Below are 17,771 nucleotides of genomic sequence, written 5' to 3' on the forward strand. Positions count from 1 at the left end.
CACGCTATGTACCTTTCGGTAACGAACGAACAATATTAATATTAATTCCTTAGTATTGATATAGCCAAATCTGATAAATCTCTGCTCATGATGAAATAAGGCATTTTACTTTCCCGTCAAATGTTCAAGCAATTTGTGATTTATAGGAAGGACATGCGGGAACGCGTAGTGGAAACCCTATTCTAATTCAATTAGCAGCAGTATCCCTTACTGTGACAGACATAACTCTCGAGTATATCAAGGGTAAGATTGCTGTTCTGGTCTATTGATCAGGCGCAGTATTAAGGAAGGAAATGGAATGACAAGATGGTGATAAGCTGATGGATGAAATGTATGGAGTTGTGATCTATGTGTGCTATTGCCTTTAACAAATGAACGTTTAAAAATTTGGGGGGGGGGGGCTATCCAACATCTAGAAAATTTATTATAGAGTGATAATCTTCAAAATTACCATTGCTTGATATCCGGAAAATATCCATCATGGATTTATATAAATATTTGCCGGTATTACAAATTGCATTAAACAGATTTTAAAAGCGTGATTTATTGCGTTTTGGGAAAACTAGGGAAAAATAATAATACCTATATTTCTAGTACGCACGTATATATTTCAATTTTCAATGTGCATAACATTCAATGATGAAAAGTAAAGTTAACATACATACAATTATACATTCATAAAATTATGATACAATTCATAAGGAGAGGGATTAACAAGGAATATCAATATATAATAGGTTATTTATTTAGGAATAATGTAAAATTGAACTACATTTCAATTTCCCGAACGCTTATTTTGCTCGAGTAGCTATAAAAACACTTTCTGGGTCATGAATTGCTGCCATTTGCATTCATAAAATCTCTCCGTATGGAGATTTGACCAGCATCAACAGATCAAGATAAATAATCTGAATAAAGAAAAAAAAATTTGCCAGGAAATGAGTGATAATGAGGGAAATGTCTAATGTTTGTTTAAAGGGCGCCTTAGTAAAGCAGTTTTCAAAACCGATCAGACTAACTCTACAGTATAAACAAATGAATGAATAAATAAATTGAATAAAAAGTGAGCTAAGTAGGTGTAACTAAAAGTAACTTCATCCGAATGCAATAATTAAAAAATTGTCAATTCATAATTTAAAGGTTAATGTGTTTGTTTAGAATTTCTTGAATTGTGTTTTTTAAGTTCAATATTAAATAATCATGACAGTATGGTGAATTAAAATATAATCAGAAAACTATAGAATTTACGAGATTCCAGAATAATTGAACACAATTATCATAATATATTCTGATTCGGTACCCACTGAATAAGATACGTTTAAACACTTTATCCTTCGGAATAATCACAGACTGAATCATGACTGTGTACATTATATCCCTGCTCGAATGGAGAGAAGCGCATGGAAGAATGGTTGTTCCTATTAAATTCAATCGAATAACACTTTTCGAAATATTGATCATGGTCCTAAGGCCTTGACCCTTCCATGATGGTGTGGGTATTCTTATCATATACACAAATACACACACACACACACCCACAACAATCACAAGCACACACACATCCAACATGTTTCATCTAAGTAACTGAAAAATTACTATTTTCAGGATACTACTGTTAATTTTTTTTGCTTTAAACAATATATGTATAGATAATGATTGGCTCCAGTTTACTTAAATTAGTACAATTGATATATATAAATCAATATTACCATTTCGATGTCATTTTCGTACTCATTTCATTAATGCGTGCACATATAGGAGCTTATCCTTGCTGTAACGGAGAGATACGCGCGGAACATTTTATTAAAGATACAAACCAGTTGTGGTAACGATCTCAAAATGAGTTCGAACAGAATCCAACGAAATTACCGCCAAAGTGTCTGTATGTATAAATTAAAAAAAAATTGTGCGAAATAGCTCGGGAGTAAAAATGCGTACATTAATGTACCAGAACTAGATGTACACGTATGATAATATTATAACCTTGATTTGAAATACTTTCTCATGAAATAATTGTTTGCTACTATACTGTCTTTTGTTTTTAAACTGAAATGCTCAGTGATGTGTTTCACTTTTGGTATTTTGAGGATGGTTTATGATTAGTTGATAAATACCATCAGTAAACGTTAATCATGGTGCTGTTACTCCTAAATATTTTCGGGATAAAAGAGTTTCTTGAAAATACATAAGGTTAATATGCGCTATGTCTAAAGTGCAAGCGAAAAGTAGACGAGGTGAAAACAGTACAATCTACTATGCATTTCACGTAATGGTGATTAGGCTAAGCGGGTATTAGATCAAGTGTCGTGTAGACCCAACGGCAACTAGACCAAAATAATTTAGCCTACATGGTATTAAAATGTATGAGAAGTAGAACAACTGTACACCAATTGAATGTATACCACATCAAGCACCATTATGAAATGACACATACTGTCAGGTCTTATCACTCTGTAAATGCCGATGCTAGAAAAAAATTATATAAAAATTGACAAATATCGTTTAAAGACTTGAAGAAGTTGAAATACTATCTAAAGTTTACTCTTGAAAGGTATGCCTATAGTTTTGCTGGTTGAAAGTATCGAACACTTAATATTACATAGAATTTTAAAGGTCTTACGCTTTAGATTGACAGAGTTAATACACATTGAAAGCCTGTTTATGATTATTCAATTTTATTACAAAAGAAGACATTTTTTATTTAGAAGTTTTTTTTAACACGGCAAATTCGTACAATTTCATAAAGTGCGCACGAAAACACAACACTAAAGTATGATTTTTTTTGCAAAAACAATTAGTTTATGTTTAATCTATGCTACAAAGGTGTTCAACATAATAATGAGTCATCCATACTTATTAGAAAATGCAATGTACACTATTTACATGAAAATATTGTAGGTATTGATGCACATACTAATGAATATCATGTAAGTTGTAGATCTTACAGCTTAATCAAATAGATTGATAGTGAAAGTGAAAATAATGAGGATTGTGATAACAATGGATTAATGATAATATTGATAATATCATTGGCATCGTTTGTTTTAATACTTTAAATACTGTATAGTTTATGCACACAGTTCTATTGCTACAAATTAGAAAACTTATTTTTCAATTTCTTAAAGATGCATTATGAAATACATGCCATTTCTTTTTTTTTTCTTTTTTAAATCCATTTTCCTAATCATGAGACAACAATTTACAAGATTAAAAAAATCAAGTAATTTCGAAAATATAAAAGGAATAATTTATTCTAAATACGTCAGTTAAACATGATTTCATTTTCCCATGATTAGAGATACACAGGTTCATATGCTATTCAACAAAGCAAAACACTATAATGAGTCTTAACTTGAATGTGCATTGATATCAAAGGCACTTTTAAAATCATGAATCTTGAATGCAATATAATATACAATCTATAGCATACTTCGGACTGTTTTAGTATGATGAGGGAAGATAACATTTATTTGCATCTTGTATTCATCATAGCTGTATGAAGCAATAATAACGAACATGTATATAATTATATACAGAAAAGAAACGGCAGATTGAATGAAAAACTATGCACAGACATTGGTTAACATGAGGTATTCATATGAAATCCATTTCCATGAATTTGTCATGTTAATGATTGGTAATACACTAGCGACATGACAACATAAAAATATATTGATGTTCGAGATATGATATTTGATGTACCTCAATTAAAATAATTAGATATTAGGAGTATCAATATCTCTTTTTTACTTTAAGGCACTTAAATGTTGAGTATTTGGAAAAAAAATTACTCCTTGAATTCTCATGTGAATTTTTGGATATAGCTTTGCGACTCAGGCATGCTCTAGTGTTGCCTAAGATAAAAGTTTTACGTAGCAGGTCTAATACAGATATATTTTCCTTTTTCCAAAACATCTACATGTATGTTCATTGACGGCTCCCACCTTATGAATGTAATTAGTGTACTTTATGATAACTAATTCTTTGTAGCAGAGAATGTTTTTAGGCGAGCAAAGAGGCCGTCATACAAACACATCCGACGTTTTTTAAAGTTAATTGACGGTGGTATATATTTTGATTGTTTTATGACGTTCGGAAGTAAAAAAGAACAAAAAATCCATTATAACGTGAAATACATCGTTATCAACGCAGCTTTTTTTTCTTAAAAAAAATAAAGATTGAATACTGTTCAAGAGTGATTGACGCGATTATCATGCCTCCTCGGCCTTAGGTTTCCGAACTCTTTTGATAAGTCTTACGGCTCCAAGTCCTATCGCACTCAGTAGAGCCCCCATGCCGACAGCCACAGCAACCATTACAACACCTATAACAGCCGTGTACTTCAGGACATTTGGGGGTGCGTTCCCCTTCCCTGCAACAGCCGACTTTTCCCTCTCTCCGGCTATGTTGGGGTGTGGCTTCACTCCTTTGGGATTAGGATTAGCCTTTGCCCGTGTGGAAATCTTGTTGATCTCCTTATCAGGTCCAAGTTCAGCGTTAGCGCCGTTCTGGAAGGCATCAGGTATAGTGTTTGGGTGGAATGGCATGTTGTTATCAAAGGTGTTCTGGTTGTGACCGTCAATAGCTCCAGTCCCGAGCTCGTTGTCGCCATCATACTTGTTGCTTGTAGAGTCCTCGATGTGGACCTCCTCTTCGGAGTCAATACCATCATATTCGCTCAAAGATGCCTCGATAATACTGCTGCTCATGCTGCTACTGCTACTGGTGATACTGCTGCTTTCACTTGATGGAATAAAGGAAACTGGATCTGTTTCGTGGTCCACTGCGATCAAAATATCAGTGAGATCAAATCCTTCTTGCTTAACTGGTTCTGATGGATTATCACCGCTGCCTTGTAAACTGCCGAGTATGTTTCCGAAGTCACCACTGGATTCTAGGTCAACGGGACCTGGTCCTACATAGATTCCAGGAGAATCAGCAAGACCCATCGCCTCGAGCCACCTGTCTTTCTCACTTCTTAATGGCGAACCCACGATACTGGTTATCACTGCATTGTTTTGAAAAAAAGAGAAAATTAATTGACATTTAGTATTTTCAGATCTTCGTGGGCTAGAATATTAATAAGGAATTGGTCGAATGTTGATTTTATTTTTTATATTTTCCAGCCAGAACAAACCTCCCCACTTCAATTTTCTATTCATATCAACAAATTACAAGAGAGAAATAATATATTTCCAAGGGCCCTCTTTTAAATCAGTTTACGTAACTGAAGGGGCTACCCTGGTAAAAGAAAACTGAAATAAATAAAATAAAATAAATAAAATATATAAATCTTATATCGTATTTATGATACGTATTAGTTGTGACATGAGATTAAGGAATTGATATTTTTAATATAACAGCATGAATTGATACAAGATATTTGAAAGTCATCATAAGGATTACAAACATATATATTTCTCCTGCTGTGTACTATTTAAACAGCTCTCATGTTATTCTCGCAATAGCGCAAATTTAATTCAAAAAGCGAAACTGGTATGGAAGAATTTTTCAGATATTGACATCATTTCATAAAAAAAATTATCACGCAAATTGAAAAACACGATAGTCCCAAGACTGATAATTTGGCCTACATTATGTGATTAGGTAGATTGAACTTTTAATTGAACAAGCAGGAGAAATGGAAAGGAGATTTCAGTTTCAAAGAAAAATATTGCATGTCTACTTCCAAACAATATTTGTATATTCTTCTTAGTTTCTTTTTCAGTTGACATAACACATCAGAAAGAGAAATCTTCAGAATGCCTTTCTCATTAGACGCTCAATAACTTGCAAAACATTATCTGCACGAGTCTTATGAGATTACACCATTGTCTAGCACGATTTACAACCCATGTTTTCCGGTAATATCATAATGTAATTTGATCACTTGTTTGCAAATTTACCCATGATCAACACTACTAGATCGGACAATGTGTCTAGTTTCGTGAGAAAATGGCCCGTATTCTGAAGTCAGGTTCAACTTAGACCATGGTCTAACTCTGTGCTAAAATTATGGGAAGCCAAAAGTGTCAAACTTTTTATTAAGTTGTATGTTTCTTTTGTTTACTGTGCTCTTTCCTGATTCATCGATGGTGAAGACAATCATCTATTTATACTTTCTAGACAATTATGAATGATTTGAGAGCAAAATGAGCTGAAATGTGATATATCTACTGTTAGTGATTTATGTAACAATTGGCTAATCATACTTAAACCACAACTTTAAACCTGAGTTCAGAAAAAATGTACATCCTATATTTAGATGTTACAATCCCATATAATTTTCAAAGACAATAATTAGATTTGCTAGTTAAAAAGTCGCTAACCCAGAGAAGATTCAACATACACATGTAAATTGCATAAACAGGAAATCACATGAAAGGATAGGCCTATTCCATTTCCATAACGAAACAATTACATTTGCTTTAACACAAATGATTATTGAACTGCTAGAAAAATGGGCATAGTAACTAGTAATATTATTGGTGATGATATTATTAATTATGATAAATTGTGATATAAAGTACTAACATCTATATGTTGCAAATAAACATGGATGTAAAAGAATGGTGCCCCTTTTCTCAATGCTACTTGATAGAAGCGTGTATGAATTCTCTCAATATCAGCAAATACGAATACATGTTTACGCAAGTCGCTATATTAATATTAGGCCTTATGTCATTTAATTCATTATGCTAAGTACATCTAAATTGATAAAAAATCTGCCATACATTGTAATTACATCTTTGACGTAAATTCTAGTCGGGAATAAGCTAATAGTCCGGAGATTACATTTATACAGTAAGCACTTTAAAAAATCGCAAGATATTTAGATTTATAATCAAACATGGTGGCATGATTGTTTCCATAATCTATTTTGGATACCGTGTCAAAATAATCCCCGATTGAAACGTTAATGCTTTCCTGTATTTAAAACGCGCGTCAGTGATCCGACATTAAACATCGACGAGTAATTTCCTATGAATGACACGACTCGACCGAGTTGTTGACAGTATACTCTAAGCAAGAAGAGAGGCTATTCCGAAAAACACTAGATACCCCCTCCCTCAGGTCTTTTGCATCAAGTACTAACAAATCACTCAAAATATCCCATGATAACCCAATATTCATTACGTCACTTTATAATACAGTCAATTAATTTTCCTGCAGTTGATAGGCGCCAATGATCTAAATAAACAAATAAATTATTTTTATTTTTGTAAAATTTATGAATTTGTGTATGTATAAATGAAATATTGCAATGATGTAAATGACACGCTTATCTAATACGTGGGACGGGGGCTTTAATTAAACAACTTAAATATGTAGTTTGAACCCAAAAGGTATCATCCTCATTACCAGGTCCCTCGGAGAGGACCTTAAGCCGTCGGTCTTTTGATTGGTTGCTTACAAGTATTCATGCTTTATTGGCAATCAGGTAAAAACAATCACCACCATTTACCATTGTTAAATTATTGAGAATACATTTTGGTAATACTTGACAATGAGCAAACACATTTGCTGTTCTTCCAATAATGTATATATTGAACCATGGACCTATGATTGAACAAGGGTAAAACAAAACTTCCAGTCAGTGGCGTAACTACATGGGGCACGTGCCCCCCTCCCCCCACCGGCTGGTAAATGGTAAATAATAATAATATTCCGCATTTATATAGCGCTTAATACATCGGAACGACGTCTCTAAGCGCTTTACAGCCATATTATTACCCCGGTCATCGGATCCTTGCATGCCCGCATACAATGTATGCACCTTCTCCACTCCCTGGGGAGCATTCCAACAAGAGTTCCAAGACTCAATTGCTAGGCATACTACATAAAGGCTTTCACATCCTACCGGGTACCCATTTAACACATGGGTGGAGAGTGGCAAAGTGTGGATTAACGCCTTGCCAAAGGATGCTAGGCCATGGTGGGATTCGAACATACGACCCTCTGATTACAAGGCGAGAGTCAGAACCGCTACACCACGACGCTTCCACGAGGGAGAAAGAAAGAAAAACGTAGTGGGGGGAGAAGAAATTATTGGATATTGTATTATATTACATCATATTTTTTGTATAAATATATGAAACATAATTTGCTGAGGGCCTATGTGTCCATCATTCCTGGTGTTTGCATTTTATATTCAATGAGATATAATCCTGTTGTACTATAAAACATCCCGTTTTGAAGTCAATGTACACAAAATAAATTTTCTCGCACTTCGAGTTATTATTGTTTTATTTCGTGATATATGTGCTTCTTTTTCATGACTACTTAAAGTGATTTCCCTTTTTAAGATCTGAATATAAAACATTTTCAGTCCTCTTACGTTCGCATTAGAGGATTGGTTAGATATGTCTGCTCTTAATGAATTCCTAAAAACAGTCCTTTAAAAAGTGCCCCTTTTTCCGGTCTGAATATAAAAAAAATTCAGCTCGCGCAATGCGCTCGTATCATTTGGTTAGTGAAATCCGTGTGGTCTAAGTGAATTCTTAAAAGCAAGCCTGAGAATGCCCCTCTTCAGGTCAATATTTCAATAATTTTCAGATCGCGCTTTGCGCTCGCATCATTTGGTAAGAGAAATACGTATGGTCTTAGTGAATTATTAAAAACAAGCATAGAATGCCCCTCTTGAGTTCATGTGTTTAAGGTGTAATTATAACAAAAACAGCACTATGGTGAGCTTATGAGATATACATGCTCTTCATGAATGCCTTAAAAATAGTCCTTGAAATATTCGTATTAGGGGTCACATTATGCAAAATTCCCTTTTTTAGGTCTAAATATCAACAATTTTCCGCTCGCATTATTTATTCAGTGAGATATCAGGTTAATGGCACAGTCTTTGGAATGTCTCTATTAGGTCAGCATACCTGGTAATTGAGCGCGCTTCGCGCGCCTTCTAAGCGACTCAAAATGTTTGCTGGTGCCCCCATTGTCGTGACCCACGGTACGCCAATGCTTCCAGTGCTTGTTTTCGCCATTTCAATCTTTCAGAGAAAGGGTGAATCTCTCACAACAGCGGGGAAAGTTCTGGCTTAACTGGAATAGAACTTACAATGGACAGGGCCGACTACATTCTGTTCATGCATTCCGTATTTCCTTTGGCAGTTTCAATCAAATTCAATAACATTTCTCGTGAGGACTTTGTTCAGAGGAATATAAAGTGGTAGTTAAATGCGGTTGTTGTATCACTGATAACCAACCTTATGCTATTTTCAATTTCCATGGAGTTACCATTCTTGATCAAGATTAATGAGAGACGTTTTCTCCCTAAAAACGGATTTCGAGTGAGATAGAGGGCGCTAATACAGATTCGTGAAAATCTTACCATTACTCAATCTTGCGTATGTGGCAGTTGCTTCTACACAGGAAAAACCTTCCTCGAATCGTTATAATTATAAGGAGACAATCATATATTCCCGATTCCTAGAAACAGCACCCATTTACCTTGAATAGTCAAGAAATTTTAATTCAATATCCAAATTACTAAAGATTTCTCGCAGTGCGACACTTCACCTGTCATTTGGGACTTATCTACCAAAGAATTGTTTATGATAATAATGTGTGTGTGTTTTTATAGGGGTTCATACTCATCTCTCTTCATCGTCATCTTCTTCTTCTTCGTCTCCTTCTCCTTCTTCTTCTTTTAATGGGTGTGTGATTATTTTGTTTTTATTCATGTTGCTTCATTGTTTTGTTCAGCCGTTTGATGATAATGTTTTTCCCTTAGGCTCCGTTTTAGCCCTATTCATATTCTTTTTTCTTTTACATTCACTTACACTTTGAGAAAGTCTTGAGAATAAAAACAAATATACAACATATATTCTTGGGTTTGGGTCTCATTTATCAAATGAAAATAAAAAACTTTGACAGTTAGCACTGTCCACTTTTGTAAAGCTCGCAGAAATTGATTTCCGCAGAAACAAGTTAAAAACAAGTTGTGTTTTTCATGATTAACGTTTACTTTTATTCATATATATATTTCCAAATTATGCGCAAATCATTTTTTACGAACTTTTCATAAGTAAGTTGTGCTCACTCAAGCGGAAAGATTTTTGACAGTAATATCGTCATTTGCTGTACCAATGTTTAAATGTGTAAAAAGCTTCAGGATATTAGAAATATATAATTTTACAGGATTTATCTACAGTGATACGCACTGTAGGGCATATTTGCCGAGATCTTATTGATAAACATGGAATCTTACGGGGTCTAGCATTATATAATCTGTCGAATGTAACTTATGTTCAGTCCTGTCACTCAGTATGAAGGTTATATAATTTGATTATCCATCATGATGTCAGTTTAATGCACTGTTTTTATAGTAAACCAAAAAACCTTGCTGTCATTTCTTATTACCCAATTCCTCAGATATCGTCCACTTTATAATTAAATTAACCACCTCAACCTCCACCATGCCCGACAAGAACAAACACTGTTTTACTGCTAGTATTACCACCCCACGAAGCTTTAAAAGTAGCATTATTAAGGGGCATTGTGTTTTAAAGAGCATTTCAAAATGGGTGATGATATTGCTATGTGATATCTTATAGAAGGTTTGTGGTCGCATCTGAAAGGAATGTGCTCCATAGAAATGTCGGAAATCTCAATTACCCTTCGATAAAATCTCGTTTATTTTTGGAATGATATGAACCCGCTTGACCATTATTCTTCTTACCCTCTTTTTCTATTCGCAAGTGTCAACGACTTGAAGTTTTGGCCAGTCATTATGCATGTAGGATTATCGCTTTAAATGCTTATCTTTATACTGTTGCAACGTTTAAGTGAATAGTCGACAGGTCCCTGATTTAAGGTTCGAATCTTTACTTAACTTCCATTGCCAAAATGTTTTGTGTTTTGGAGTTTTTACACTTGCTTATCTTACAAGTGATTATGATGAATTTCACGCTAAAATTAGGAACATGCCTTCTTTTTTTTATTGTTTTTTTTTATGGGGGCTGTTATACTTCGAAAAAACCAACTTCAACATACGATTACTCAACGGGTTCCATAGTTTCAAATAACACCACCGCCAACACCATTAATGTAGTAGACATCACAATCGTTTTAATGAGGTATGCATCGGTATGTCTAATTAAGGTATTTTCTAGTGGCATTTCACCGACTACTATTCAAGAAAAAATGACACGAATATAGTAATTTCTTTTAAATAAAGATAAAAATTGACAAGATTCAGGTAATATTATTTGACTAAATACAGAGCCACGTGGGTTCCAACACGAAAATAGGCTAAATTATATTACAAAATAACAAGAACTTGTAGTAACACTTTGGCTATACATGTATATTGTCGTTTGGTAAGATTCGAGTCAACATAATAATTTGACAAGAACAGAGTTGTTTATTGCTGGATCTTCAGCAGTGAAAATTTGAGTCGACAGGTGTTTCTTGTGTGACACATTTGCAACATAAAACACTTTACTTGGATGGATTTCAAGAAAATATCATTTTAGTACCAAAGGATAACTTTAAACCCCTCTATCATTAAATAGAATGTGCTAAATGCAACTGCATTTGAGGGAATCGAAGTTGATGTTAATTGTAGTCGTGATCATTATTAGCTCGTCCATGCTGATGAAGGTCATATTTTATTAACAAAATTGAATACATCCGGGTACTTATTCGCTAACCTTATTTAGGAGTAGATGACTTAATCCACGAATCGAGGTCAAATGATTAACTGAACAAGGTGTGTTATTATTTTTTAATACAGTAAAGCCTCTTACCTGCATAAAACGACATTTGATTATATTTTTCTTCGTAATAATATTAGCTATAATTAATGGGACCCTTTCTTTGCCAAATAAGATTTGTATCACTGGTGAAATTTGGTTCACTAAATGGGTTGATTATACACAGCCCAGGTACATGCCAAGCGAATTGTGTGGAATCTGACTTAAATGTCAACGTAACAGTGAAATGATTATTTTAGGCATATTATAACTACTACTTGGCAGAATATTTAAAATGATTTCTATCAACTCTCCCTGAACCTATGCTCCATGGCCTACTTCGAGATTTGACACATTAGTTCCTTAAAAAATTCTGACTGAAGCCAATATTGTGTCTTATACCTGTGTTAATTACATATCTGATTCGGCGTAGTCACTGGGTAATCTAAAGGCGACCGCACACCTTACGATTGGTCTGTTTCTGTTTCTGTTTCTGTTTGTGGTAACTCCCGTAGGAACTCTGCGACCAGATTTCAGAATAAAATGTAGTAGAATTTGATGCTAATATTGAGACTTGGAATATATTACTGTGTAATGTTCTAAATCATTGTACGAATACCTACGTTCAAATCTGTGACTATGCTATCATCCTTATTAGAATAAAAGCGAATTTAATGTCTAGTCGTAATGACGTCATAGCAGTCGTACGATTGGCTACGATTTGAAACTAATTTGACCTTCACTCCAAAATAAAGGCTTGCAATCTTTCAAAATGGTTATATTAGTATTCTTTCAATTCATTTTAACCTCAAATAAAATGATATGTTCCATTCACGTTTTCAGAAAATGAGCAAAATGCGATTTGTTCCAAAATCGGATCGCGAACAGTCGTAAGGTGTGCGGTGGCCTTAACATGGAACAAGCACTGAATGTGACCCAGGTATCATGATATACGAATGCAGTTTTACTTCAAGTTCCCAAAGATTGTTTAGTGTAAGCAGTTTTCTTAAGCAAGACTTTTAGATTAACAATTAGAACTTATCGCTCAAATCAATAGTTACACATTGATACTATGATTGTGTATATAACATGCTGGCTATTGGTTATTCCTCGATGTTCAAAATACATTTATTATTATAATCTTCTTCTTCTTCTCTATAAGTACAGGCCACCGTCTGGCGTATTGTCGTACTTAGAGGTTAAACGATGCATTCTTATATCCAAATCGGAAGACTTGAGCTTCAGGTTTGAGATGATATCATAAGATTAGCAAAAAACCCATTCTCAGTAGATTAAATGTCTGGCTGAGGTAGTTTGTAAAAGTCATCGACTCTGGTGGCACTCTCCGATTTTCGTAAAAAATTAATGGTATTTTCCTAAGTAAAAGATAACCTGGCTACTAAAATCCAAAGAGAATGCTTCTTTTGTTTATCAAAGGCTTTCAAACTTTGGTAGCTTTCATACTTAAATTTATATTCACAAAATGAAAAAAAAAAAATCATGAGAAATGAAAGCGAAAGCGTATATGCAGAAGGCAGAAGGTAGAGAGAAAAAAGATGTTTCCTAGATCCATCTATAGATCTCTTGCTTCTTGTTTTGCATGGGATCAATGAATAACCATTTGCAAAACAAAGGTTTTATACATAAATGAAACCACAATGAATAATAACAAATCATAAGCTTAAATAACAAAATATACATTCAGAACAATTATTTTGTATTTGAAATAATTCCGAGATGGTTAGAGTGTGCAGGTGACGTAAATCAAATGGTGACTTATTTTTCAGAAGCTTTTGACACGAATTTCCTTTATCACAGCTTTACGTTATTTCGTATGGCATTTCATTTGAGCAACATAACACCCACCCCTTATATCTCTCCATCATCGGAAAAGACATGTTAATCTATTTTACCATGAATATCATTTTCACTCTTTCGCCGATATATTAAGTATTTAAAGGTATTTTTATGCATGATTTCTCATATCGCATTTTTTAACTTAAGTTTTGTTATCTCATGAGAATGTACATGTTCACTATCGAATTTGTATCATGATTTTGTGTTAATTCATATGTAAAGCGCTGAGAAACACTCGTTTAAAGCGCTATACGGTATGAATGTCATATATTATTATTGTATTGATCTAAACAAAAATATTGCAATGTTATTTTCAAAATGAAGATAAAGGTTATTTTCACTCTCACACATTTCCCCCAACAGGTCAGGTCCTGGACTGTTGACAGATCGAGGGTCTGTAATTTGAGTTACATCCCTCCTCTAACTCTCGAGTCAAGTACAGTAATTGCCAGCGTGCACAATTCTTTAGTTTTTACTTGAAATGGCGGCTGGTACCTTCTTCATAATTGGGAAATTAAAGTTATAACTGAAGCACCTGTACGAGCGATTCACTTTCATACGCCATGTATACGCGGAGGCGGGAGGTTTGAAGAGAGCGGTACTTATAAACGACAATCAAACGAGGTACTAATATGAAAATATGACATGAAAAGGTCAAATGGGGCAAGAAAGGAGCACCTTAAAATAGCAGCCCCGCTGAGATTTTAATTCCAACACAATCACAAACGCAAGTTCATCGACCTCAAGACATTAACTGGGTTATTATTGGAAAGAGAGGACGACGTGTAATGGCCATCGCGTGTAGACCACTGAAATATATCACCCCTTGAAAAGTGGAAACAGATATGGTTGGAGTGAAGCCGAATGAGCCCGAATGGCGGGTGTATCAAGTTCTCCAGACAATGTAACTGCAAAGATATTATCGAGTAACCTTGGTAATGCAGTGATAAGTAAGCAAGGAAAGTAACGCCTTTTGTTCCTAATGTTAAGGACGAAGATTTAAATCGACAACCTATATTTACGTCAAGTCCGAACTCCATCCTCCTTCTAACACAGACATGACAGATGTTTTCTTCCAAGCGCTTTGAATTTTCTAGTGCACCCTCATTTTTAATATGCCCGAAATGGAAACTGGAGCGTACAAGGTTTTTTTTTATATTAACGTATATGATCTAAATCATACACGATTTGCTAAACCTCTAATAACCAGACAATATTTTTCATTATATTTTATTACCACGTGTTCCTTCGCACAGGTCCTCTAGCAAATGTCACGCCATACTGACACAATAGAACTGTATTTTTTTTAATAATCGAATTGTCTAAAACTAATATAAATGTAGTGTTTTCTTACCTGTTAGAACCAGGATAATCAGGGCAGAAATAGGAGAAGACATATTGTGATCTGTGGTTGTGCAGTCGGACTGTCAGTTGTCACACAGTATACTGTTGTTTGATGTGCGAGGCGGAGTGAAGGATCGAGATGACACGATAGGTCAGTTATTGGTGCAATTGGTCTCTTCCTATTACTTCGGGGGTAGTTCGATATTAGGTTTAACTCCCTGTAATTAGCCAGTCAGACGTCTCCTTCAAACACCTAATATGTACGCTCAATTGATATCCAACCAAGATGCAAATATGCTAATTGTGATCTATAGTTTGGGTAGGGAAGTTCCCCTGGAAGAAGTCAGTAGGTAATACAGTTTAGCGTAAAAAGGGAAATAAAACGGATAATTTATAGTCGATGGTACCGAACAGGGGTACACTGCGTTTATAGACTGACTATTATTCAGGTTAAACATGAAACTCTATGTGTTAACACAAGATGTGATCCTTAGCAGAATGTAAATGGAGTATATCCTGAAGTGAAATATTTAATGACGAGAGGTGTATGACTGTCCTTGATGACTTTGGAGGAAAAGATGTAATATGATAAAAACGGGAATTCGATTGCAGCTCTTTAGCTTGACAGTAAGAGGTTCTCTTTTTTATCTTCCTTAAGGAAGTGTGCGGGGTATGGCTTCAATAACACAGCATTTATAAATAGCAGCAGCGGATGATGACCATTCGATTGTGCATCAGTTTCATGCGATGTCGGATCGGATTGACTTGAGATGTTTGCTTGGTGACTTGGTGGTCGAAAAATGGCGAGACAAACCTCTGTATGGATGGCACCTTCAGTTTTGTTTGGCTCCGAGCTTAAGAGCTTCACACAACGATTCTGGCACTAGATTGCCGAAGATGAAAGACAGGTTCCAAAATCCTATTCAGCATCCATCAAAATAAAATTACCAACTTCCTCCTTATTTCAGTTGGTGGCGTTCTCTCTCTCTCTCTCTCTCCCTCTTTCTGTCTCTCTACAATGAATTACATTAACATTCATAACTCACTAAGCACTCATGGATGAATGTTAACCTCACCTCGTTAAAGAGCCATCGCAGTAGGGGAGGGGTGTAAATTGCATCTCTCTTTCAATAGGGGTAATCCTAAACGGCCCGGTGTGAACCTGAACCCCCTTTCGCGGCGGGCATATTATTTTCGAGACCAATTAGTAGTCGTTACTGGGAATATTACCGTCAATTTAATATCTCTCGGCATGACTAGAAAATTGCTCTTCAAAGACTTTTCTCCCTCGAGTGTTGTCTTCATTCAAGGTTAATATCCAAGCCTATTAGCCCAATGGGAGTCTTTATGTTTCGCTTTGAACATGCTTAGAGTCTACTGAATCAGTCAAGGGGAGTATGTAAACAGGTCATTCATTAGCCAGATTTTTTGCTCCTGTTATCATTTTGGGGTCCTTTTTCATTACAAATCTTAAGTCCTATAAGAACTAGGTTGTAAAGAAACAAGAGAAAATAATGAGAATAAAGACAAAGACTGGTCTGTATTATTCATTACATCATCAATTGACTCGTTTTGCAGTTTGATTAATTCATATGGTGTTGTTAAATAGCTTCACCTTTAAACTTACCAAAAAGGTTAACTGGAAAATCAATATCAACTACCATGGACACATTGCTCAACAACCAATCATATTAAATCAACCATTCCAATAAAGTTTCCATTAGACCTCATAAATGGGAATGTCAATGTATAGTTTATAAACCAGAGAAGGGGGAAGGCATTGCATGAAATCGAAAATCGTATCAATACAACTGTTTTTATTATTATTGTTATTATTATTATCATTATTATCATCATCATCATCATCATCTGACCCACTATAATGGAAGCTTTTCATTGTGGTGCTCGAGAAGTGAAACAACGGTCTCTAGCACGTAACACTGCATTAAAAATGATTTAATCTATTTTTAGCTTGCCGGACGAATTCATTTTCACCGCAATCAAATGGAAGGTAGTCTGCCAAATCTAGTTGGGATTAGATTTCATGATTTGGGAAAAGACCACACAGGCAAAATTGAACATTTACTAAACATCATAGAACTCCGACATAAAGGTTACATTCCACAAGGTTCTTATTTCACCATTCACCCAAAACATTCCCTGGAAGGTCAAGACCTGTATTGTTTCAGAAAAGGCCCATGCAAGGAATCAAAGTTACTACTCCAGTGAAGATGTTCATACAATATTTTATATCCATAATTCATATTCCTTATCATATTATCTATATCGAAAAGATAGAAACGTCGCAATTTCAATTTGAAAAAAAGGAGTAGTTTCCCAACATGAACATGCTTCGTAAACATCAGATTCATCTAATGAAGGTGCACATTCAGTATTTGCCTTCCAAAACTTTATTTTATACATTTTCCGATAAATATGTATTTATAGCAAAAAACATCTTTCTTTATCAAAAGAGGAAAAGCTTCGTATCCATAATATATATTAAAAATAAGTTTCTCATTCTCAAGGTCATTGTACCCTAGATCCAAAAATTTATTGAGCAAATTTTCAATTTAATTCATGATTTTGTGAAAACAATAGGTAATAACTTTCAGTGGAATGCAATACAACCGCAAAAGGCTAGATTCAATAGTACTAAAAATAGCTGTACAATGAACATGATATCTATATTTTATATTGAAAATTATACTGTTTAAGGTATTTCGTGCAAGATTCATCGCCGACTTTATATGATTTCATTTTAGAACAATGGTTACTGAAATATAATTTTTTTATATATATTAGTTTAAGTGACATCATGACTATTGCATATAATCTTATTTTTCAAAGTGATTCATATTCCTT

General features: G+C 34.6%; 1 protein-coding gene across 1 annotated transcript; it reads right to left on the reverse strand.

The window, feature by feature from the left end:
• Positions 1–2,658: 2,658 nt before the first annotated feature.
• Positions 2,659–15,961, reverse strand: LOC129262548 (uncharacterized). The gene is made up of 2 exons (XM_054900677.2): positions 14,917–15,961; positions 2,659–5,008 (listed from the first exon to the last, which is right to left on the reverse strand). Exons 1-2 carry the CDS (start codon positions 14,957–14,959, stop codon positions 4,212–4,214), a joined length of 840 nt encoding a protein of 279 aa, XP_054756652.2. The 5' UTR covers positions 14,960–15,961; the 3' UTR covers positions 2,659–4,211.
• Between the last annotated feature and the right edge of the window lie 1,810 nt (positions 15,962–17,771).

The sequence above is a fragment of the Lytechinus pictus genome, chromosome 5 (genome assembly GCF_037042905.1).
Source record: "Lytechinus pictus isolate F3 Inbred chromosome 5, Lp3.0, whole genome shotgun sequence".
NCBI classification, from domain to species: domain Eukaryota; kingdom Metazoa; phylum Echinodermata; class Echinoidea; order Temnopleuroida; family Toxopneustidae; genus Lytechinus; species Lytechinus pictus.

Coding starts and splice junctions, on each gene's coding strand:
- LOC129262548 (XM_054900677.2), bottom strand. CDS start 14,959: ATGTCTTCTCCTATTTCTGCCCTGATTATCCTGGTTCTAACAG. Junction 5,009..14,916: donor GATTATCCTGGTTCTAACAG/GTAAGAAAACAC, acceptor AAAACAATGCAG/TGATAACCAGTATCGTGGGT.